This window comes from Festucalex cinctus, chromosome 12, assembly GCF_051991245.1.
Source record: "Festucalex cinctus isolate MCC-2025b chromosome 12, RoL_Fcin_1.0, whole genome shotgun sequence".
Classification (NCBI taxonomy): domain Eukaryota; kingdom Metazoa; phylum Chordata; class Actinopteri; order Syngnathiformes; family Syngnathidae; genus Festucalex; species Festucalex cinctus.
Genome location: NC_135422.1, coordinates 19105968 through 19125358, shown reverse-complemented (window position 1 = coordinate 19125358; position 19391 = coordinate 19105968). Strand labels below are relative to the sequence as shown.

At 34.5% G+C, this 19391-nt stretch overlaps 1 protein-coding gene across 13 annotated transcripts in view; it reads right to left on the bottom strand.

Annotated features, from left to right (window-relative positions):
- Positions 1 to 1826: 1826 nt before the first annotated feature.
- mark3a (MAP/microtubule affinity-regulating kinase 3a) overlaps positions 1827 to 19391 on the bottom strand; it is a 39032-nt gene continuing 21467 nt past the window's right edge. For 2 of the 13 annotated variants that reach the window (XM_077538355.1, XM_077538357.1), the window contains exons 11-19: positions 15773 to 15885; positions 15543 to 15690; positions 15241 to 15455; positions 14455 to 14561; positions 14136 to 14273; positions 11824 to 12096; positions 9447 to 9473; positions 7062 to 7106; positions 1827 to 3532 (exon numbers count right to left, since the gene is read on the bottom strand). In XM_077538355.1, the coding sequence (XP_077394481.1) occupies positions 3178 to 3532; positions 7062 to 7106; positions 9447 to 9473; positions 11824 to 12096; positions 14136 to 14273; positions 14455 to 14561; positions 15241 to 15455; positions 15543 to 15690; positions 15773 to 15885 (1421 nt within the window). In that variant the 3' untranslated portion in view covers positions 1827 to 3177. The remainder of the gene's footprint in view (positions 3533 to 7061; positions 7107 to 9446; positions 9474 to 11823; positions 12097 to 14135; positions 14274 to 14454; positions 14562 to 15240; positions 15456 to 15542; positions 15691 to 15772; positions 15886 to 19391) is intronic. The other 11 variants (XM_077538356.1, XM_077538360.1, XM_077538358.1 and 8 more) reach the window with 11 other exon arrangements.

Below are 19391 nucleotides of genomic sequence, written 5' to 3'. Positions count from 1 at the left end.
CCCGGGCCGGCGTTGGTACTGCGCGCGAGCCAAAAAGAATAACTCCCGTGACAATCCAATGCATGGATTCAAACGACACAGGTATGTCCCACAGCCAACACACCAGCTATGCTAAAAGCACACTGCAAGTATCTAATTTCTCAGTTTGTGGCTCCCTGTCAATGTCTACAACTAGCATGAGCAGCAGATAGGAGAACTGAGACGTTCAAAATGAACGACAGCCCAAAAAACAAAACATAAACAGTAGTGATTCAGTGGTCATCATCGTGTCTCAGATTAAAAAATAAAAAAGATGTCATACATTAACCAAAAATGAATGTGATGGCAAAAGAAAAACAAAAATTGTTAAAAACAAAAATTGTTGATAAAAAGGGAAATGCACTTTTGGAAATATTTTTGCATATATTAAGTGGTTAAAATGTGTTTGATAGATTTATTGTTCCATAAGGTGGCTTCATATTTCTTTTGGCTGGACGGTAGGTTTATTTCATGTCTTAAATTTATGTTTCTGAAATACTTCACAATGTGCACATATTCTGTTTAATTGTGTTGGTGTCTTTTTAAAGGTTAAATATTTAATTGAATTATCAGCCTTTTTTTTCCTGATCCTTATTTTGAATTAAAAAAAAAAAAAAAAACAATTATAACTCTCAATAACAACTAATAAATATTTAACCTGATACATTTTTCAGTCATATCGCCCAGCCCTTTGTTGCGGTCCATTTAAATAATTGATTCAATATATAAAAATATAGAAGACATTTTTGTAGATACTGTAAAAATTTGTGGTGTTTTAAGATTAATGTTTACAAGCAACAAATGTCACTATAAGTTTTGAATATTGAAATGAATCGTATCGAATCGAAAATCGTATCGTTCCCAAACTTAATCGAACCGCATCGAACCGTTCTGTTCTGAAAGATAATCGTTTTTCAATCGAATCGCAACCTGTGTATCGAGATACATATCGAATCGGCCTCATGTCAGAGATTCCCACCCCTAATATATATATATATATATATATATAAATACAAATGGGAATTATATATATATATATATATATACACATTTATTTTGTACATTTTTTTTTTGTACAACATTTATTTTTTTAACAAATAAATGACAGTGGTAATAAAAATGGATATAAAAAATTTAGAAAATTATATCCAAAAAATATAAATGGAAATAAGAACAAAATATATAAATACATATTTAATTTTTGAATTATATTTTTTAAATAAATGACTAAAAGTGAAAATAAAAATGTATATAAAATATATAATTCAAAATTATATCCAAAAAATACAAATGGAAATAAAATATATATACATAAATACATTTGTATTTAATTTTTGAATTATATTTTTGTAATAAATGACAAGTGAAAAATAAAAACAGATACAAAAAATAATTCAAAAATTAAATACAAATGTATTTATATATTTTTTGCTTTTTATTTCCATTTATATTTTTTGGGGGGATATAATTTTCGAATTATATTTTTTTAATTCATTTTTATTTTCACTTTTAGTCATTTATTTACTTTGAATTTTGGCAGTTTTGGTCCTCCATATATTTGAGAGTAGAAGCAAATAGTCACGATCAAGTTATGGCAATAAAACTTGATTTTTTTTTTTCATATGCCGGTGAGTAATGTTAAGACGCTCCTCTGTACACTTTCCTGAAGCGTTTTTGTATGGATAGCCATTCTTTTGAGGGATAAAAGCGCGGTATCGCGCTAATTAGCATTAGCAAGTCAGGCTGAAGTGCATCATCCCAATTATTTGCTCGCCTATAAAATGAAGCAGAAATCATTGACAATCGAATTACTTGTACTTTTTAATGGAGTCAGGGTCATGTGACCCTTACCAACGCAAGTGCTGCTCACAACCATCTCGACTTTTTTTTCTTTTTCTATTTCTCTCACTTTTCTATGGAGGTGTGTTGCATTCACTTGAGGAAAAGAAAAAAAACAAACTAATTTTTGGGGGGAGCTTTATCTTTTTGAGTAATTTTTTTCTGTTTTTTTTTAAATATTTGTTTCTGTTTCACTGAATATTTTTTTGTCATAAAAAAATATTCAGAAGTTTACTATTTTTCCTCCCGTTTTTCAGAATTTTTTCCCCCCGTTTTTCGGGATATGGATATTTTTTTGTATTACAGGAAAAAAAATTCAGAAAAACAAAAAGTGAATATTTTTCATCCTGTTTTTCTTGAATATTTTTTTCCATGTTTTTTGGACCTTTTTGTGACAGAAAAAAATATTCAGTAAAATAAAAAAATATTCAGATAAACAAAGTCAATATTTTTCTTCCTGTTTTTCTGAATATTTTTTCCCCTGTTTTTCAGAGTATTTTTTTTCATGACAGAATAAAATATTCAGAAAAACAAAAAGAGTCAATATTTTTCCTCCTGTTTTTCTTGAATATTTTCTTTTCATGTTTTTTCGGACTTTTTTGTGACAGAAAAAAATATTCAGTAAGAGAAAAAAATATTCAGAAAAACAGAAAGTCAATATTTTTCCTCCTGTTTTTCTGAATATTTTTTCCCCCTGTTTTTCGGAGTATTTTTTTTTATGACAGAATAAAATATTCAGAAAAACATAAGAGTCAATATTTTTCCTCCTGTTTTTCTTGATTTTTTTCCCCCTTGTTTTTTGGAATTTTTTTTTATGACAGAAAAATATTCAATGAAACTGAAAAAAATATACAGAGAATAGAAAAATACTCAAAAATAAACAAAGCTCCCCCAAAAAATTAGAGAAGTTTTTTTTTTTTTTTTTACCCCAAGTGAATGCAATACACTTCCGTACTTTTCCAACTCAAATACAAAAAAGAAAACAGAGAATTTGCATTGTGAGATATTATTTACACGGAAAACAACAAGGGGGAAAAAAGCTACTTGGTGATTTTCATCTTATTGTGGGGAGTGAGGGGGAAAAAGAAGAAAATAAATAAGACTCGAAATGATTCTTCTTTTTGTGTCCACATTCACAGCAGGACACAAATCAACTCTCCACTCTGTCGCCCACGTGTGGCCGGAAGGCGCTATTAGTGAGCGATTATTGCCGAAAAAGGAAAACGATCAATAACATACTCTCTTTTTTTGTTTCTTATAAAAGGAGACATTTGGAAAGTTGCTACGCGGATGATTGTACAAAGCTGTGGGCCGGCCGCCTCATAGCTTCAACTCGTTGGCCACCTTGGAGGCAATGTTCTTGAAGGCCATGGAGGAGCCCGCGATGCGCTTGAAGCGCACGCCGTTGAGGGAGAGTCGCGGCAGCTTGCACACCTCCATCTCCCACTGCACCAGGTTGTCGGCGCGGCCGTCGCCGTGCACGCACAGCAGCAGGAAGCTCTCCTGCTGCTCGTAGTCGCAGTTGTTGGCGTCCAGCACCTTGCGGATCTCGCGCAGGATGTCGCACGGCTCCATGGAGCTGGTGGTGCGCATGCTCCACGTGAAGCGCAGCGAGCGCGGCTTGCCGTCCTTCACGCCCTCGCCGCCCTTCGCCTCGCCGCCCGGCACGTGGCGGCTGCAGAGACAACGCGCGTCGCCGAAACGTTATCGTGGGGCAGGCACAACAACAACAAAATAGCCACAAAATACTGTATCATGGACACAAAATGCGGCAATGAAATCCTGACGTGCCCAAAAAATTGAATTAGTAGCCACAAAATACGACATCAAGGCCATGAAATGCTAACTTGTGAGCAAAAAAATATTAGATTGAGCCACAAAATGTTCCATCTGCGGCCACCTTGTTAATATATGACCACAAAAATGTGCCCACCAAATACTAATTTTAATTAGTAGCCACGAAATGCTAATTTACAGACCAAAAAAAACAAAAGCTCAAATGACCACAAAGTAGTCATTTGTGAGCAAAAAATGTGCCTACAAATCCCGTTATCGGCCCACAAATTCTAATAAGTAGCCACAAAACACTACATCACAACAACAAAATGTCCATTTATGGACGAAAAATGCTCACAAATGTATCATATTGCCACTAAATGGTCACTTGTGGACATAACATTTTAATCTGAGGCTACAAAATGCTAAAATGTGGCAATGAAATCCTGATATGTGCACAAAATTGAGTTATTAGCCACAAAATACAACATCATGGCCATGAAATGCTCACTTGTGAGCAAAAAATGTTAAATTGAGCAACAGAATTTTCATCTGCGGCCACAAAAATATGCCCACCGAATCCTAATTTTGATATGTAGCCACAAAATACTACATCATAGCCACAAAATGCTAATTTACAGACAAAAAAGCATTTCTGAGCAAAAAATGTGCCCACAAAACCCTGTTATCGACCCACAAATTTTAATTAGTAGCCACAAAATACACCCACAAAATCCTAATATACACCCACATATTTTAAATAGGAGCCACAATACACAAAATGCTAATCTATGGAAAAAAACACTCATAAATTCATCAAATTACCACAAAATCATCATTTATGACCATGAAATGCTAATTTGTGAGCAAAAAAAAAATATTAAATTGAGCCACAAAATTTTCATCTGCAGCCACAAAATGTTAGTGTGACCAAAAAAAATGTGCCCACCAAATCCTAATTTTAATTAGGAGCCACAATATACTGCACAAAATGCTAATTTGTGCACTAAAATAAAACTAAATTACTACAAAATAGTTATTTGTGATCAAAAAATGTGCCCACTAAATTGGTAGCCACAAAACACTACATCACAACTACAAAAGGACAAAAAAATAATAATAATAAAAAATGCCCATATATTCATCAGATTACCACAAAATGGTCATTTGTGGCTCCAAAAAGCACTTTGGTGGCTACAAAATATGAAATTGTAGCCACCAAATTTGAATTGGTGTCCATGAAATGCTCAATTTCAGCCAGAAATGATAAATCTATGGCTATGAATACTAATTTGTGGCTACAAAATTCTCATTGGGGTCCACGAAAAATTTGTACAAATTTCTGATCACAAAATGTGAACTCGCGTCCAAGAATATTTTGTGGCCACAAAACAGAAAATTGTGGCTACAAAATGTCAATGAGCGGCCATGAAATTGTCCCAGTCGGACGAGCGAAGGCCGTTTTACTTTTTTTTTTCTTTCTTGCATGATGAAAAGAACGAAAGCGAATGAAAACATCTGGAAAAAAATTCATCAACTCAAGACGGACCATGCTGCAGCAGGCGTGAAAGGGGGGTTTTAAGGGTGGTTGGTTGGTTGTAAAAGGGGTTTTTCGTGCGTTTCAAGGTCAACACAGCAACATGCAGAAAGAAAAAAAACAATAATAACAAAAACGAACGTGACGGCATTGACATCATGCAGCCAACAAACATGACGGTAGAAAGTCTGACGCATTCACAAAATGTACCAGCAAAAAAAAAAAAGAAAAAAAAAAGACGAAGATATGGACGGTGTAGTCTCCTTTCATGCTCTCATGATGCAAAAGTGGCACATCAGGGACGGAACTGGCGAGCTTGGCGTTTATTCACAGAGACAATTGCTTTCAACACAACGGGGTGGGGCCGGGTGCTATATTTCACACGGCCGTCCCGGCTTTCACACGGCCACCCGTTACAGTCTCAGAAGCTGGAAATTTTTGTGAGCCAAACTCCAACATCCCATTCAATATTTGTACATGACACATACCTTTTTTTTGTTTGTTTTTTATGGGCAGCATGAAAGGGGCCAGTTTGTGTGTGAAAGGTACCAATATCAAATGGGGTGCCGAGATGTGAATTTGCCAGCTTCCGAGCTCATTTCCCAGGCAGGTATTTGATGCAATCAATCAATCAATCATATATATATATTTACAATTGATGAAAACGTCAACGAGTCTAATTTAGGAAACATCAACACGTGTATTACGGCTGTCCACCACCTGGGGTCGCCATTTTCATCTACCACGCTGTATTTACCTGTGACCAAGTGTGTGTGTGTGTGTGGGGGGGGGGGGGGGGGGGGGGGGGTATGTGTGTAATCATGATTATTTTGGCAATAACTGAAATCACAATTATTCAAACGATTTTTTTTTTTTGTATAAAACAAGATTTTTTAGCATTTAAAAATATTAAGACCAATAAAAAAAAAAAAAAAAAGAAACACTATAATTATGTAAGTTCCTTTTGGACCAAACAAAATTTACAATATGTATTTATAATAATGTATATTTATTTATTTATGTTGACAAAAACTTGAAGTTGAAGTGCAGTAGGAAGATTTTTTTTTGGTACAAAACAAGAAAATATTTAAACGTAAAAAAATATATATATATATGAAGACAAATAAAATTCTTTGAAACTATAATTATGCAAGTTCCTTTTTGGATTAAACCAAATTTCTTAAATTAGTTATTTTAAAATGTAAAAAAAAAAGAAGGTGCAAATGTATACATTTTAAAGAAGTCAAACATTCGTATTAACAATCTTTTGTTTCCGATTATGCTGTTTTTGTAATTGTGGAATGCAATAATTAAATTTCGATTAATTGCACAACCCCTATGTGTGACTTTAAAAGGCGGGGCCTGGCCCGGTGAGTGCCGTGGGTGTCAGAATGAAATCACATTTTCATTTTTGTTGTAAGCAATAAGGGACCACATTTTTTTTTTTTTTGGTTCATTATAAATTTTTAAAATGACGCCAGCCATTACTCAGTTATCGGAATTTTTCTCCGGCATACTTTGACTTTATTTTGCAATTGTCATTTGCTAATTTTTGACCTCGGCTGAAACTTTTACAGAAACTGTGTGAAAGGTACAACAAAATCAAATCGCTCGACATTTCCCGACTTCTTTTTATTTTCTTTTTTTTTCTGATGAAGGCAAGATGGCGGCTGTGTGAAACGGCAGCGATTCAAGTTTCACACCCAACACACTCATTTCTCCTTCCCCGTTGTGTTGATGCGCTTCACCCCTTTCACACGCATTGAATGCAAAAGTTGTGATCCATCTCAGCTCTGCCATCCCACTCCCGAAAGGCCACTTTTTTTTTTTTTTGCATGAAAGGGGCCGGCGGGCGTGATGATGTTTTTTTACGGTGGTCGGGTAAGCTCACCTTGAGCCCTCGAGTCTCCCGTTTCTCTCAAACTCTGTGGAGACTCTGAGGGATGCGTGAGAAGGTTGAGGAAGACAAAAAAACAAAAAACAAAAAAAAAACAAGAAGATGTGGATCGTTCAAACAACACAAGAAGTCCCGCCCCCTTTTTTTCCTCACACAAGATAAACACCGAGCACTTCTTCGATGGTGCCAGTGAGCACACGCGCGCCATCTTGTGGCGAAATGGAGGCGAAACTTCCATTAGCACAAATCCTAACATATTTCTTGCAGATTTGATACATTTATTTGACTCTGGTTCATTGATTTATTGCAAATTAGGGATGCACGATAATGCTATTTTCAACCGATACCGATAGACCAATAATTTAGAAGTGCTGATGTCAATAACCGATAAGTAAGCCGTTAATTGTTTGCAAAATTAACTTGAATACAAATGGGCTTTTGAGTCCTACTATAAGTCTAACAAATACATTGAAACATTGTATAAACTTTGCACAATGTTTCAACGTATGAAAAGCACCATGAAGCTGAATTTGATTGATATGAGCCACAACCACAACAGATGGACCAATGTGGCATGTCTATAATTATCGCTGGATTTCTCTATTATCTGGTTTATCTGTTTGTCAAATTGGTCGATAATTCCAGAGAACTATTCTTTAATTATGTACAATTAATACCTTTGAAAAGTAATTTTTCTGCTTGCTATCGACTGATGATGGCATCACCTGTGCTGAGGAAGTAGGTAACGACCAATCATGGCACACCTGAGCAAGTAGAAAATTACTTTTTAGGGATTAACTGTATGTGAAAAATAATGAAGTTACCAAATTAATTATAGACAAAATATGAACTTTTACTGCAGAAAATGGCTCAATGAGTCAAGCATCAATTTAAACAAAAAATAAAAAAATAAGAATAATTAAAAAAAAAAAATGAAATTTGAACAATGTCTTTGTCATTTGCATTTATATGTATATATATTTTTAAATTTTTTCTACTTCAACATGTGTTGTTTTGCCATGTATCTTCACCACCGTGATGAGAACGCATAAAACAACAACAAAACAAAACAATAAAACGGGTGAAAAGATTTAGCTTGCACTCAACTTGGCCAGCAGGGGGCAGAGACAAACCCAACTGAGATGACTTTCCTAGTTAGTGGGAGATTGATTGTCTGCAGCTCCCCGGGTAACCATGGCAACACACAACAACAAACTTGCCACCTCCCGTTCAGTGCTTTCCTTTGGATTTCGTGTTTTGTTTTGAAATGACGGAAAAGTTGAACGAGTGTCAGTGGTTACTTGGAGAAGAATTAACAGAAGCAAGACAGCGGGGGCAGGTGGCGCCCCCTGCCTGCATGCACCGGCACAACATTAGTGGCAAAACACACGCATACATATTACTTCTAGTGGACCAACTTTGGCAAATAATTAATGACCATTATATAATTTAGGCATGGAAGCTCTGGCTACCTCATGATACGATACGATTTGCGATACAAGGCTAAAACAATAATAAAATAAATAAAAATAATATAAATTTAATAATATAAATACATTATATATATAAATACATTATATATATATATATATATATATATATATATATATATATATATATATATATATATATATATATATATATATATATATATATATATATGTATAATGATGATAAAAAAATAAAATAATAATAATAATAATAATAATAAAAAGCTCATGAGTCTTTTTTGCCTGAAGTGTGTCCATGTAAAAATAAAAGCGTGGGTAAGCAGTTTCTGATAAATGAGGGTAGGCTGGAAAAAATAAATAATCCAGAATATGCTAAATTTTTCTTTAGCTTTCATTAATCATTTTTGGTTTTTATTTTTATTTTTATTTAAAAGTTTTGGAATGCCAATTTATGGAAATGGTTCATAAAAAAATAAAAAATAAAAATAAAAAATCAAAGGAATGCAACGCAAGTTTGTTGTCGTTCAGAATTTGATGACAAGAGCGATATAAATATTGTGTACTTACAGTACAGTAAAATTGTACACAGTATTACATGTGTAAATACGGTCCAAGTGTGTAGACATCAAATATGTACGGTAAAATCCAGCGAATAGCACGCACCTGATTATGATGAGATTAAAAAAACAACAACATCCCCCTTCAATAGAAGTGTGTTGTATTTACTCAAATTCTTTGCACCGGATGATATTTTCAATGGCATTCATTTTATGAATTCGCTTTCAAGATGGCAAATTGGTGAAACTAGCACGAAGTAGGATGTAACGTGCGTGTGTTTTTGTGTGTGTGTGTGGTTGTCGGGCAGCCGAGCGGCGTGTTAGTGGCGTGCCAGCGGGGGTTGCGACAGCGCAGGCAGTACTCTTCCTACCTTTTGGTAAACCTGAACGACATGTTTCTACAACAGAACCACACACACACACACACACACACAACAACAACAAGAGACACACTGTCAAACGATGTCCCAGCAGCGGCAGGAGGAGGAAAACGGCAAGAAAGCAGGGACGGATGGACACAGCAGAAAACGACACACGAGCAACCAACCACGAATAAACATCAATCGCAAACCGATATGGCCGACATGCTTGCTGCTTCCAAAGACATTTTTGCGAGTCTCCATCTTGGCTCAAGACTTTTGTGTCCGCCTTTCAAATATTTCTTTCAAGCATTTTCATTTCAATTCAAACATGACATTTATCTTGTTAAAATGTGATCATTCTAATTTAAAGTCAAACACAAAATTATCTCAAAATGTGAAAATGATCGTATTAAAATGTGATCATTTAAATTTAAACATGACATTTCTCTTTAAAATGTGATAATTTTAAATTAAAACATTAAATTAAAACATGAAATGTATCTCTTGAAAAAGTAATCATTTCAATTTAAATTAAAACAGTAAATAAAAAATGAAATTTATCGCAAAATGTGAAAATGATCACATTAAAATGTGATCAGTTTTATTTAAACATGAAATTTCTCTTGAAAAATGATAACTTTAAATTAAAACATTAAATTAATACGTAACATGACATTTATCTCGTTAAAATACGATAATTTTAATTTAAATTAAAACGTGGAAATTATCTCTTAAAATGTTATTTCACTTGAAATTAACATTTTTAAATTAAAATATAATTTTAATCTAAATTAAAATGTGAAATAAAAAAATGATATTTATCTCATTACGTGAAAATTATCAGATTAAAATGTGATCAACTTAAACATGAAAATGTGATTATTTTAAATTAAAACATGAAATTTATCTTGTTAAAACGTGATAATTTTAATCTGAATTAAAATGTTAAATTAAAACATGAAATTTATCAATAGGTGAAAATTAACACATTAAAATTTACTAATTAAAATTATAATTTTTTAAATTTATTAATTTAAATTATTTTAATTTAAATTAAAACACTAAATTTATCTCTTTAAAATGGGATAATTTGAGATTAACTCAAATTAAAACGTAAAAATTATCACACTAATATGCGATCATTTTCATTTAAATTAAAACATTAAATTTATTTCATTAAAATGTGAGAATTTTAAATTAAAACATTAAATTAAAACGTAATTTATCTCACTAAAATGTGATCATTTAAATTTAAATTAAAACATTAAATTTATCTCTATAAAATGTGATAATTTTAGATTAAAACATTAAATTAAAATGTGAAAATTATCACTAATATGTGATCAATTTAATTTAAATTAAAACATTAAATTTATCTCTTTAAAATGTGATAATTTTAAAGTAAAACAATTAAAAAAATAAAATAAAACGTAATGTGTGTGTTTTTTTAAAACGTAATTTATCTCATTAAAATGTGATAATTTAAATTTAAATTAAAACATTAAATTAAAACGAAGTTTATCACATAACATTAAATTACGTGAAAATTTTCACATTTTAACGTAACAGAACGTGTGGATTTTTAAATTGAAACAGTAACTATCACATCAAAAAGTTAAAATTCATACTTTTTTTTTTTTTTTCCTCTGGTGTGGCAGCAACATGTCTCGATGAAATGCTATTGTAAATTTTTCTTCTTTTTTTTTTGTTTCAAATAGAAGTATTGTGGTAAAAATATACTTTTTACATTTTCAGGTTTCCTCTTAAAAATTCTGACATTTATCTACATGAAAACTTTGCAGAATTGTAGTTTCCCCCCCACGTAAAACACTGGTTATGCAAATATTATTATAACTTTCACACCTTAAGCATGGAAGAATGTTATATTAATGGAACATTAAGCCTTAATACTTTATTTCAATGCTGTTCAAACATGAAAAATGTTACAACCTGTTTGTTAAATACAGTGGCTCACAGTTCTAAGACTGAAGTTTCAGATTAATAAATAATACATTTTCATACAAATCTTACAGTGTACATGTATAAGACTTAGACTTAGACTTGACTTTATTGATCCCTTTGGGATGGCTCCCTCTGGGAAGTTTACTGAATGGTATTTTCTAAATTTTAGTAAAAAAAAAATCGCAACAATCGACTTGTAAATTCATATCGGGATTAATCGGTATAGAATCGAATCGTGACCTATGAATCGTGATACGCATCGAATCGTCAGGTACTAGGCAATTCACACCCCTAGCAAATATGCAGATTATTTTTGCACTCATCCAATTTGAACTCATCTGAGCGCTAACTATGCTAAGCTAAGTGCAAATTCATCATCCCGCGTGCCGATTGGCCGGAGGGGGAAGGGGACGGACGGGCTTACCTGCGCGTGAGCTTGGAGGTGAGCTTGGAGAAAAGGTTGCTGGTGGCGCGTCCGCGCGTCTGCGAGAGCGGCGAGGCATCGTGCGAGAGGGCGGGCGAGGCGGGGGGCCCGTTGTAGGTGGCCGTGCGCCGGTCGCGCAGCTGCCCGCCGTGGAACGTGCTGCGGCTGGCCGTGCCGCGCGGGAAGCGCAGGCGCTCCGGCGTGGACGCGTTGGCCACGCTGTGGGTGGACGCCACCGGGTTGCGCTGGCCGCCCGGCGACGCCGACGACGCGCTGAGGGAAGCGGACACGCGAGGGGTCAGGACCACGTTTTCGAGCGCACGGGAAGGTGAAGGCGGAGGAAGGACGGAGGAAAGATCAGGAGAAGAATGGAAAAAAAAAATTCAACACAAAAATACACGCAACCCTTAAAATGATGATAGATTTATTTTGTGCATTTTTTTGTGTACCTTCAAATTCATTTGAAGGCCACTTTGATCAAACTTGACGAAAAATCACAATTTTTTTCTTCCAGTTTTAAAACTTTATTCAACTAAATTTTAGGTTCCTGTATTCTATTAAAAAATAAGGCAAAAATGACAATTTTCTATGATAAAATTGTTACATAATTAAGGTGACTTTGGATTATGATGGTTTTCACCTAATTTTTTTAAAAATTTTTTTACCCTGTGGTAGCATTTTTTCCCCCCTCTTTAAAATTAAAATTCAATCTTAAAAATTTCATTCATTTCAATTTCAATTCATTTCGGCCTAAATTCAAATATTTTCCTTAATTTTTCTTAATTAAATAATTATATGGAGAAAAAATGTTTATCTGATTTGGACATTTAAATTGACACAATTATTTCCACATGAAAGTCAGAACCTGTCCAGTAAAAAAGTGAATTTTTCACATTTAAAAAAAATAAAAAATAAATAAAAAATTAAAAAAAAATAAAAAAAAAATAAAAAAAAAATAAAAAAAAAATAAAAAATAAATAAATAAAAACAAATCCCTCTATTCAACTAAATTTTCGGAATATGATCAGGATTTTTTTTTTTTATTTAACCAAAAAATAAGGCCAAAATTACAATTTTCTCTGATGAACTTGTTACATAATTAAGGTGGCTTTGGATTATGGTTTTCACCTAAAATTTTATTTTTCTGCCCGTGATACCATTTTTTTCCCCCCCATACAACACTCGTAAAGTTCACTCTTTAAAAAACTTTTGTCTAATTTTTTCATTTTGCCCTAAATTCAAATATTTTTCTTAAGTTTTTCTTAATTAAATAATTATATGAATAAAAAGGTTTATTTGATTTTGACATTTAAATTGACAATTATTTCCACATGAATGTCTGAACCTGTCCAACAAAAATTTGGATTTTTCACATATTTAAACAAACAAAAAACAAAAACAAAAAAAAACTTTAAATTCAGTCTCCTAGATTTTTTTTCTACCAATTTTAAAACTTCATTCAACTAAATTCTCAGAATATGATCAGGATGATTTTTTTTTTTTAATTTAAAAATAAGGTTAAAATTACAAATTTCTCAGATAAATTTGTTACATATGGTGGGTTTGGATTCTGATGGTTTTCACCTAAAATTATTTTTATTTTTTTAGCATTTTTTCCCCCATGCAACAATCATAAAATTCCCTCTTTAAAATACTTTTGTCTCAATTTTTCAATTAGTCCTAAATTCGAATATTTTTCGAGACTTTTTCTGTCTTCATTACAATTTTTGTCAAATAAGTCTAAACTTTTCCATTTAAAATTTCAGAAGAAAAAATACACACAAAATTGCTTAGAATTACCTATTCTTCCAAAGAAAAAAAATAATTTGACATTTAAATCGACAATTATTTACACATGAAATTCTGAACCTCCCCAGCAAAAAAATTTGATTTTTCACATATTAAATTAAATGAATAATAATAAAAAAACTTTTAAGTTCAGTCTCCAAGAAAATTCTTTTACAATTTTTTTTTTTTTTTTAGAATTTACCACTTCCTTGCTAAACTAGAATTTTTCCCCCCCATGACTGCAGATTTTTACCCTTAACATTGCAAATCATAAATCTACAAATACGTTTGTAACCGTTTCTCATCAAATTTAAACTTTTCCCACTTCAAATTCAGACTTTTGTTGTGATGAATATTTTTTGTTGGTTGAAGTATCGGATCATGTTGATGAAGTGAAGGAAGCGTCCGATTTGACATGCGGGTTGGCGACGGGCTGAACGGTGGGCGCAGACACCAGGAGAAGGTTTTTTTGGTGTGGGGGCGGAGTCAGAGGGGGTCATCCCCTCTCCCCCAATTCGTCTTACTTGGCCGAGCAGTAGTCCAGCGCGTAGTAGGAGTGCGGCAGCGTGGCCCAACCCGCCTGGCACGCTGCGTACAAAGGGGTGGCCCCCGGGAACCTCAGGGAAGGCGAGGGGCTGGCGGCGCGAGCCACCGAGCTCGTGCTGAAGCCCCGCCCCCCGCCACAACGCAACCGCCCCGACACGGCCAGAAATGAAAACACAAGATCGTGAGAGGAACGCAAAAAAAAAAAAAAAAAAAAAAAGACGACGAAAGAAAGAGAAGACGGAAAAGAAAGAAAAGGAAACCACTGCAAAAAACCAAAGGTGGGCGCACGACACTCACCTGTTGTCCTTGCCGTTGGGAATGACGGAGAGGCGGTCGGCGTTGTTGCGATCGCTGCACACGTACGTGTTGCGGCGCGTCATCCCCGCCGACACCGTGTTGTTCTGCTGGGGAAACACGGCAGACATTTACTTCACTCGCATGGTGACGGCCAATCTCGCATCGCGACGCGCATGCCAAACAAACTCAAAATCCATCTCGGCCTGCACCATTTTACAAAAATGGGTGTGAAATATTATAAATGATATTAATGACATGTTTAACATACCTAAAGAAATGACATTTTTATTATCTAATGAAAGGAGTATTTTTTTTCCCAATTGCTATAAACTATAAAATGATTATCTTTTTTATCTTGTAAATTTTATGGTGCGAAGAATTCCAATCTTTCTTGGAAAATTTCTTTATGTCAGATTATTATTATTATTATTATTATTTTTATATCACATTATGATATCACCGACATCAGGCTGAATGAACCTTACCGGTATGTCACAATTTGTTTTTGTTTTTTTCACAAATCTATATTATTGGTCAGTCCACAGTGGTTAACAAGTTTACAAGTGACTAGTCAATAGGGTGTTTTAAAAATGTTGACGATGAAGCATTACACGTTGAACAAAACATTGCGTTTTTGGAGGTACGAATATCCCACCCGATGCCGACGATATGATATTCGGCGTTCTTAATAAAGTGTCCAACGAGCGTATATGTATGAGGCGATCGGTAACGATGGCGTCTCCTCGAGTGATGTAACGAGCCGCTGTCCGTCCGGCGTACACTCACTGCGTGTACGGCGGCGCCGCCTTTCCTGCGGTCGGGTATGTCGGCCTTGTTGGGGTTGGCGGCGTTGCCCAGCAGCGGGCTGGCGGGCGGCGCGCCGCGTCCCCCCGGTACGCCCGACGATTTGCGCAGCTGGACGCCACCGCCACCGTCGTCCTTCCCGTTGTCGACAGCAGCCGTCTGACTGCGCTTGGGGCCGGCTGCCGCGTTCTGGCCCACTGGAGAAGGCACAGAGATTTGAAATTGACTTATGAAAAATAAAATAATTTAAAAAAAAAATGGATTTGGGATTTCCGAGCGCCGACCTTGCTCGCTGTAGCGTCGCTGCTTGTGGTTGGACGAGACACTCCTCTGGACTTTGAGGTGCGAGGGCGACTGCCCGTTGACTTCGCTGTTGGGTCTCGCCTTGGCCAGCGACAGGTTGCTGCTGGACGCCGACTCGCCGGGCTCCGGCTGGGGGCGTCGGGGAGGGGGGGGGGGGTTGGAGGTCAAGAGGAGGGGGGTTGGCGGACCTCGCCGACAGCCGGGCGCTTACCTCGGAGGCCTTCCGGCCCAGCAGCAGGTAGGTGGCGGTGATCTCGTCGTACTTCATCTTGGCCAGCGACTCCTGGATCTCGTCCAGGTTGTAACCCATGCCCACCATCACGTCTGCGCACACGCACAAATTCGTTGATGGCAATTTTACTTTTTTGTGTGGGTGTCAAAAAAATTTATTTTAGTGAACTAAAACTAACGGAAAAACTAGAACTACAGATGACGTCACTCCCATGCTGTTTTTTTAATATTGCGTAAAATACACATTAAAAAAAAAAAAAAAAAAAAAAAAAAAAACTAATACTGAAACTAACAAACTAAACTAAATATTTATTAAATAACTACAACTAATAAAAATTAACAGAACCACTCTGAAAACTAATCAAAACTAACTAATCAAAACTAAATTAAAAAACAAACAAACCTCAAAACGAAATAAAAACTAAATAAAATGAAATATTCCAAAACTATAATGACCCTGGTGTCAAATTAGTTTTTGCAGCGGGCCACATCAACGTTACGTTTTCCCTTGTTCGGCCATTAGGACTTGAACATACGACTGTATACCTCAGAGACACAATAGAATCCAGTACAATAAACATATAAATAAATACATACAAATAAATTAATATATTTCCAATGTATTTTGAAAGGGAATGGAACAAAAAAATTGTTGCAGTATTTGCATGCCTTAAAAGTGAAGACAATTTACAATTTTGCAATTTACATATTTTCGCAAGAAAATGAATTCACCACACGAATTTGCCGTCGCGGGCCCCATAAAATGATGTGATGGGCAAAATCTGGCCCCTGGGTCCTCGAGTTTGACACCTGTGAGTTAGGCAATTGGTATTGGCCTCAAGTTAGGAGTCTCATTATAAATTATTTTCTCTTAAATTATTAAGCACATGAATTATTTGAAATAGAACTCAAATATGATGCTCATTTTCAAAAGTGACACTGTTGAATATTTTTAGAATTGAATAGTACATTTGATTTGCATTATTTAAGTGTTTTGCAAAACTGTCCAACTGTTTTTTTAAATTAATAATATTCACTTTGTGGGTTTATTTAGGTCATCCATACATCAGGTAAAAAAAAAAAAAAAAAATTAATACCAAGCCTTTTTTATTATTTGTTTTTACATTTAACTCATTCAAACCCCAAAATGTGTAATTATGTTGTTGTTTTTTTTATATTTGTCCTTCATTCCCAAAACCCCCTTTTTTTTTTTTTTTTTTTTTTTATAATGCAAGCGCATATGCATAAGGCTTTGCTGCAGCTTCTGACATGAAGAGGTGGCTTAAAGCAATTGTAATTATTCCCAAAAATGACCAGCAAGTGGCAGAAGAGTATAAAAGATCAGCCAGGGCCATTTTGCAACAAGCTCATTTTGCCAGTGTTTTCACCAGGAATATGAATATTGATTAAACTTAGCTATATATTCTAATAATATTAATTGCTGCAAAAGGGAAACAGATACAAATATACTTTTTTTTTCCTATGAAAGAAGAGCGACTAATCTTTCTTTGGTCCATGTTTTATAGCAATAGAACACAATATTGTGTGGGTCTTGCAAAATCCGTCAAAATCCAGCAAAAGAGCGAAGGGGGTTGCTTCTGTGAAAATGGCTAGGAGTGAATGACTTAATAGAAATCTTATATTTAAAAACATGGTTCATTTTATAAAGATATTTAAATATTTATGAACAATACAATATTTTTTTTGTGTGTTCTTGGATTAATGTTGATTCTGTCCCGCTTAGACGATGGCGCTGTTATATTGCATTATTTGATAGTGATGTTGATGATGATGGCGACTTCAATTTTGCATTGACGGTGAGTGTCCCCGCATAACTGTATGTTAAGTGTCCCAATACCTTTGTCAAAACGGCGCAATTTGTCTACCATTTTGTCGAAGTGCCTCGAAGGCCATCTAAGCGTTCCGTGCATCATTTGGAGGGGAGGGATTCCTCTCCTCTCCTCTATTCGTCCATGTTGCTGAGCCTCTCGTCAGCCCAGCTGCTATTATGTAAGCAACCCCCCCCCCCCCCCCCCCCCCCCCCGCCCCCCAGTCTTCATTAAATTAAGCCCCAATCCAGGACACGACGCTGGGGGTGAGGTGCTGGGAGTTCGCTGCCGCTCGCCGGCAACAGCTTGTGTTTACTTATTCATCGGCACGTTTTCTTCTTGGCCGCTGGAATAACGAGACGGGGCGAGCGAGCGAGAGCGAGTGAGCGCCCCGGGGTACCGAATGACACCTTATCAGGTTATTTCAGTTCTCGAAAACTAACGGAAAAACCTCACACTAAAAAAAAAAAAAAAAAAAAAAAAAAAATTTCCTAACGAAATAAAATAAAAACGAAAATGCTTTAAAAAAAAAAAAAAAACGAAAAATAACTTGATTACAAAATTAACGAAAACTAACTATAATTATCGTGGAAATGTCCTTCGTTTTAGTCTTTGGACATTAATACACGATGAGACTTATGGAGGAGGGTATGGAGGACCAAAACTCTAAATAAATAAATGAATAAGTAAATAAATGATTAAAAGTGAAAATAAAACTGGATATAAAAAAATATAAATAAGTCGAATATTATATAAAAAAATAAATATAAATGGAAATAAGAATAGCAACACACACATATATATACATTTGTATTTAATTTTTTAATTAGATTTCTTATATCCGTTTTTATTTTCACTTTTAGTCGTTTATTTAGTCAGGTATTTATTTATTTATTTAGACGCAACACTAGCTAAGAAATGTGTTACTATTTTCATTTTATCGTGTTTATTAAATATTGTGCACAAATAATACACATTTAAAAAAACTAAAACTAATACTAAAATGAACTAAAAATAAACTAAAATTAAGCATTAAAAAACAAAACAAAAAAACAAAAACTAAGCATTTTTTAAAATGAAAGCTAATGAAAACTAACAGAACCACACTGAAAACTACATTTAAAAAAACACAACTCAAAAAAAAAAAAAAAAACTAACTGAAATGAAAATTGCAAAACTATAATAATAACCCTGCGCCTCATGCAAAAGCCTTACGCAACACCAAGATCAGTGGAGGATGTTTAACCAACACAAATTTCAAACTAGTTAAGAGCAGGGTTGTTATAGTTTTTTGATTTTTTTTTTATTTTTTTATTTCGTTTTGAATGTTGTGTTTTAGTTCGTTTTAATTAGTTTTCAGGGTGGTTCTGTTCAGTTTTTATTAGTTTTAGTTATTCAATAAATTTTTCGTTCTAGTTTAGTTTTAGTATTAGATTTAGTTTTTTTTAAGTTGCTTTTTTTTGTTTTTGTTTTTTGTAACGTGTATTACTTGTACGCAATATTTAAAAAACCACCATGGGAGCGACATCATCTTTTGGTGCTTTTCTATTGGCTGCTGGTAGATGATGTCACTTCTGTGTGACATACTTTCATACGTCCTTTTTCCGATTAATATAAAAATAAATATACATAAAATCACCCCCAAAGGCTCATACATTAAATTAATTACCAAAGACAAAAACGAAGGACATTTTTTGCTATAATTATAGTTACTTTTAGTAAGTTTTGTAAACATAAAATGTCATTTCTGTTTTTTTTTTGTTTTTTGTT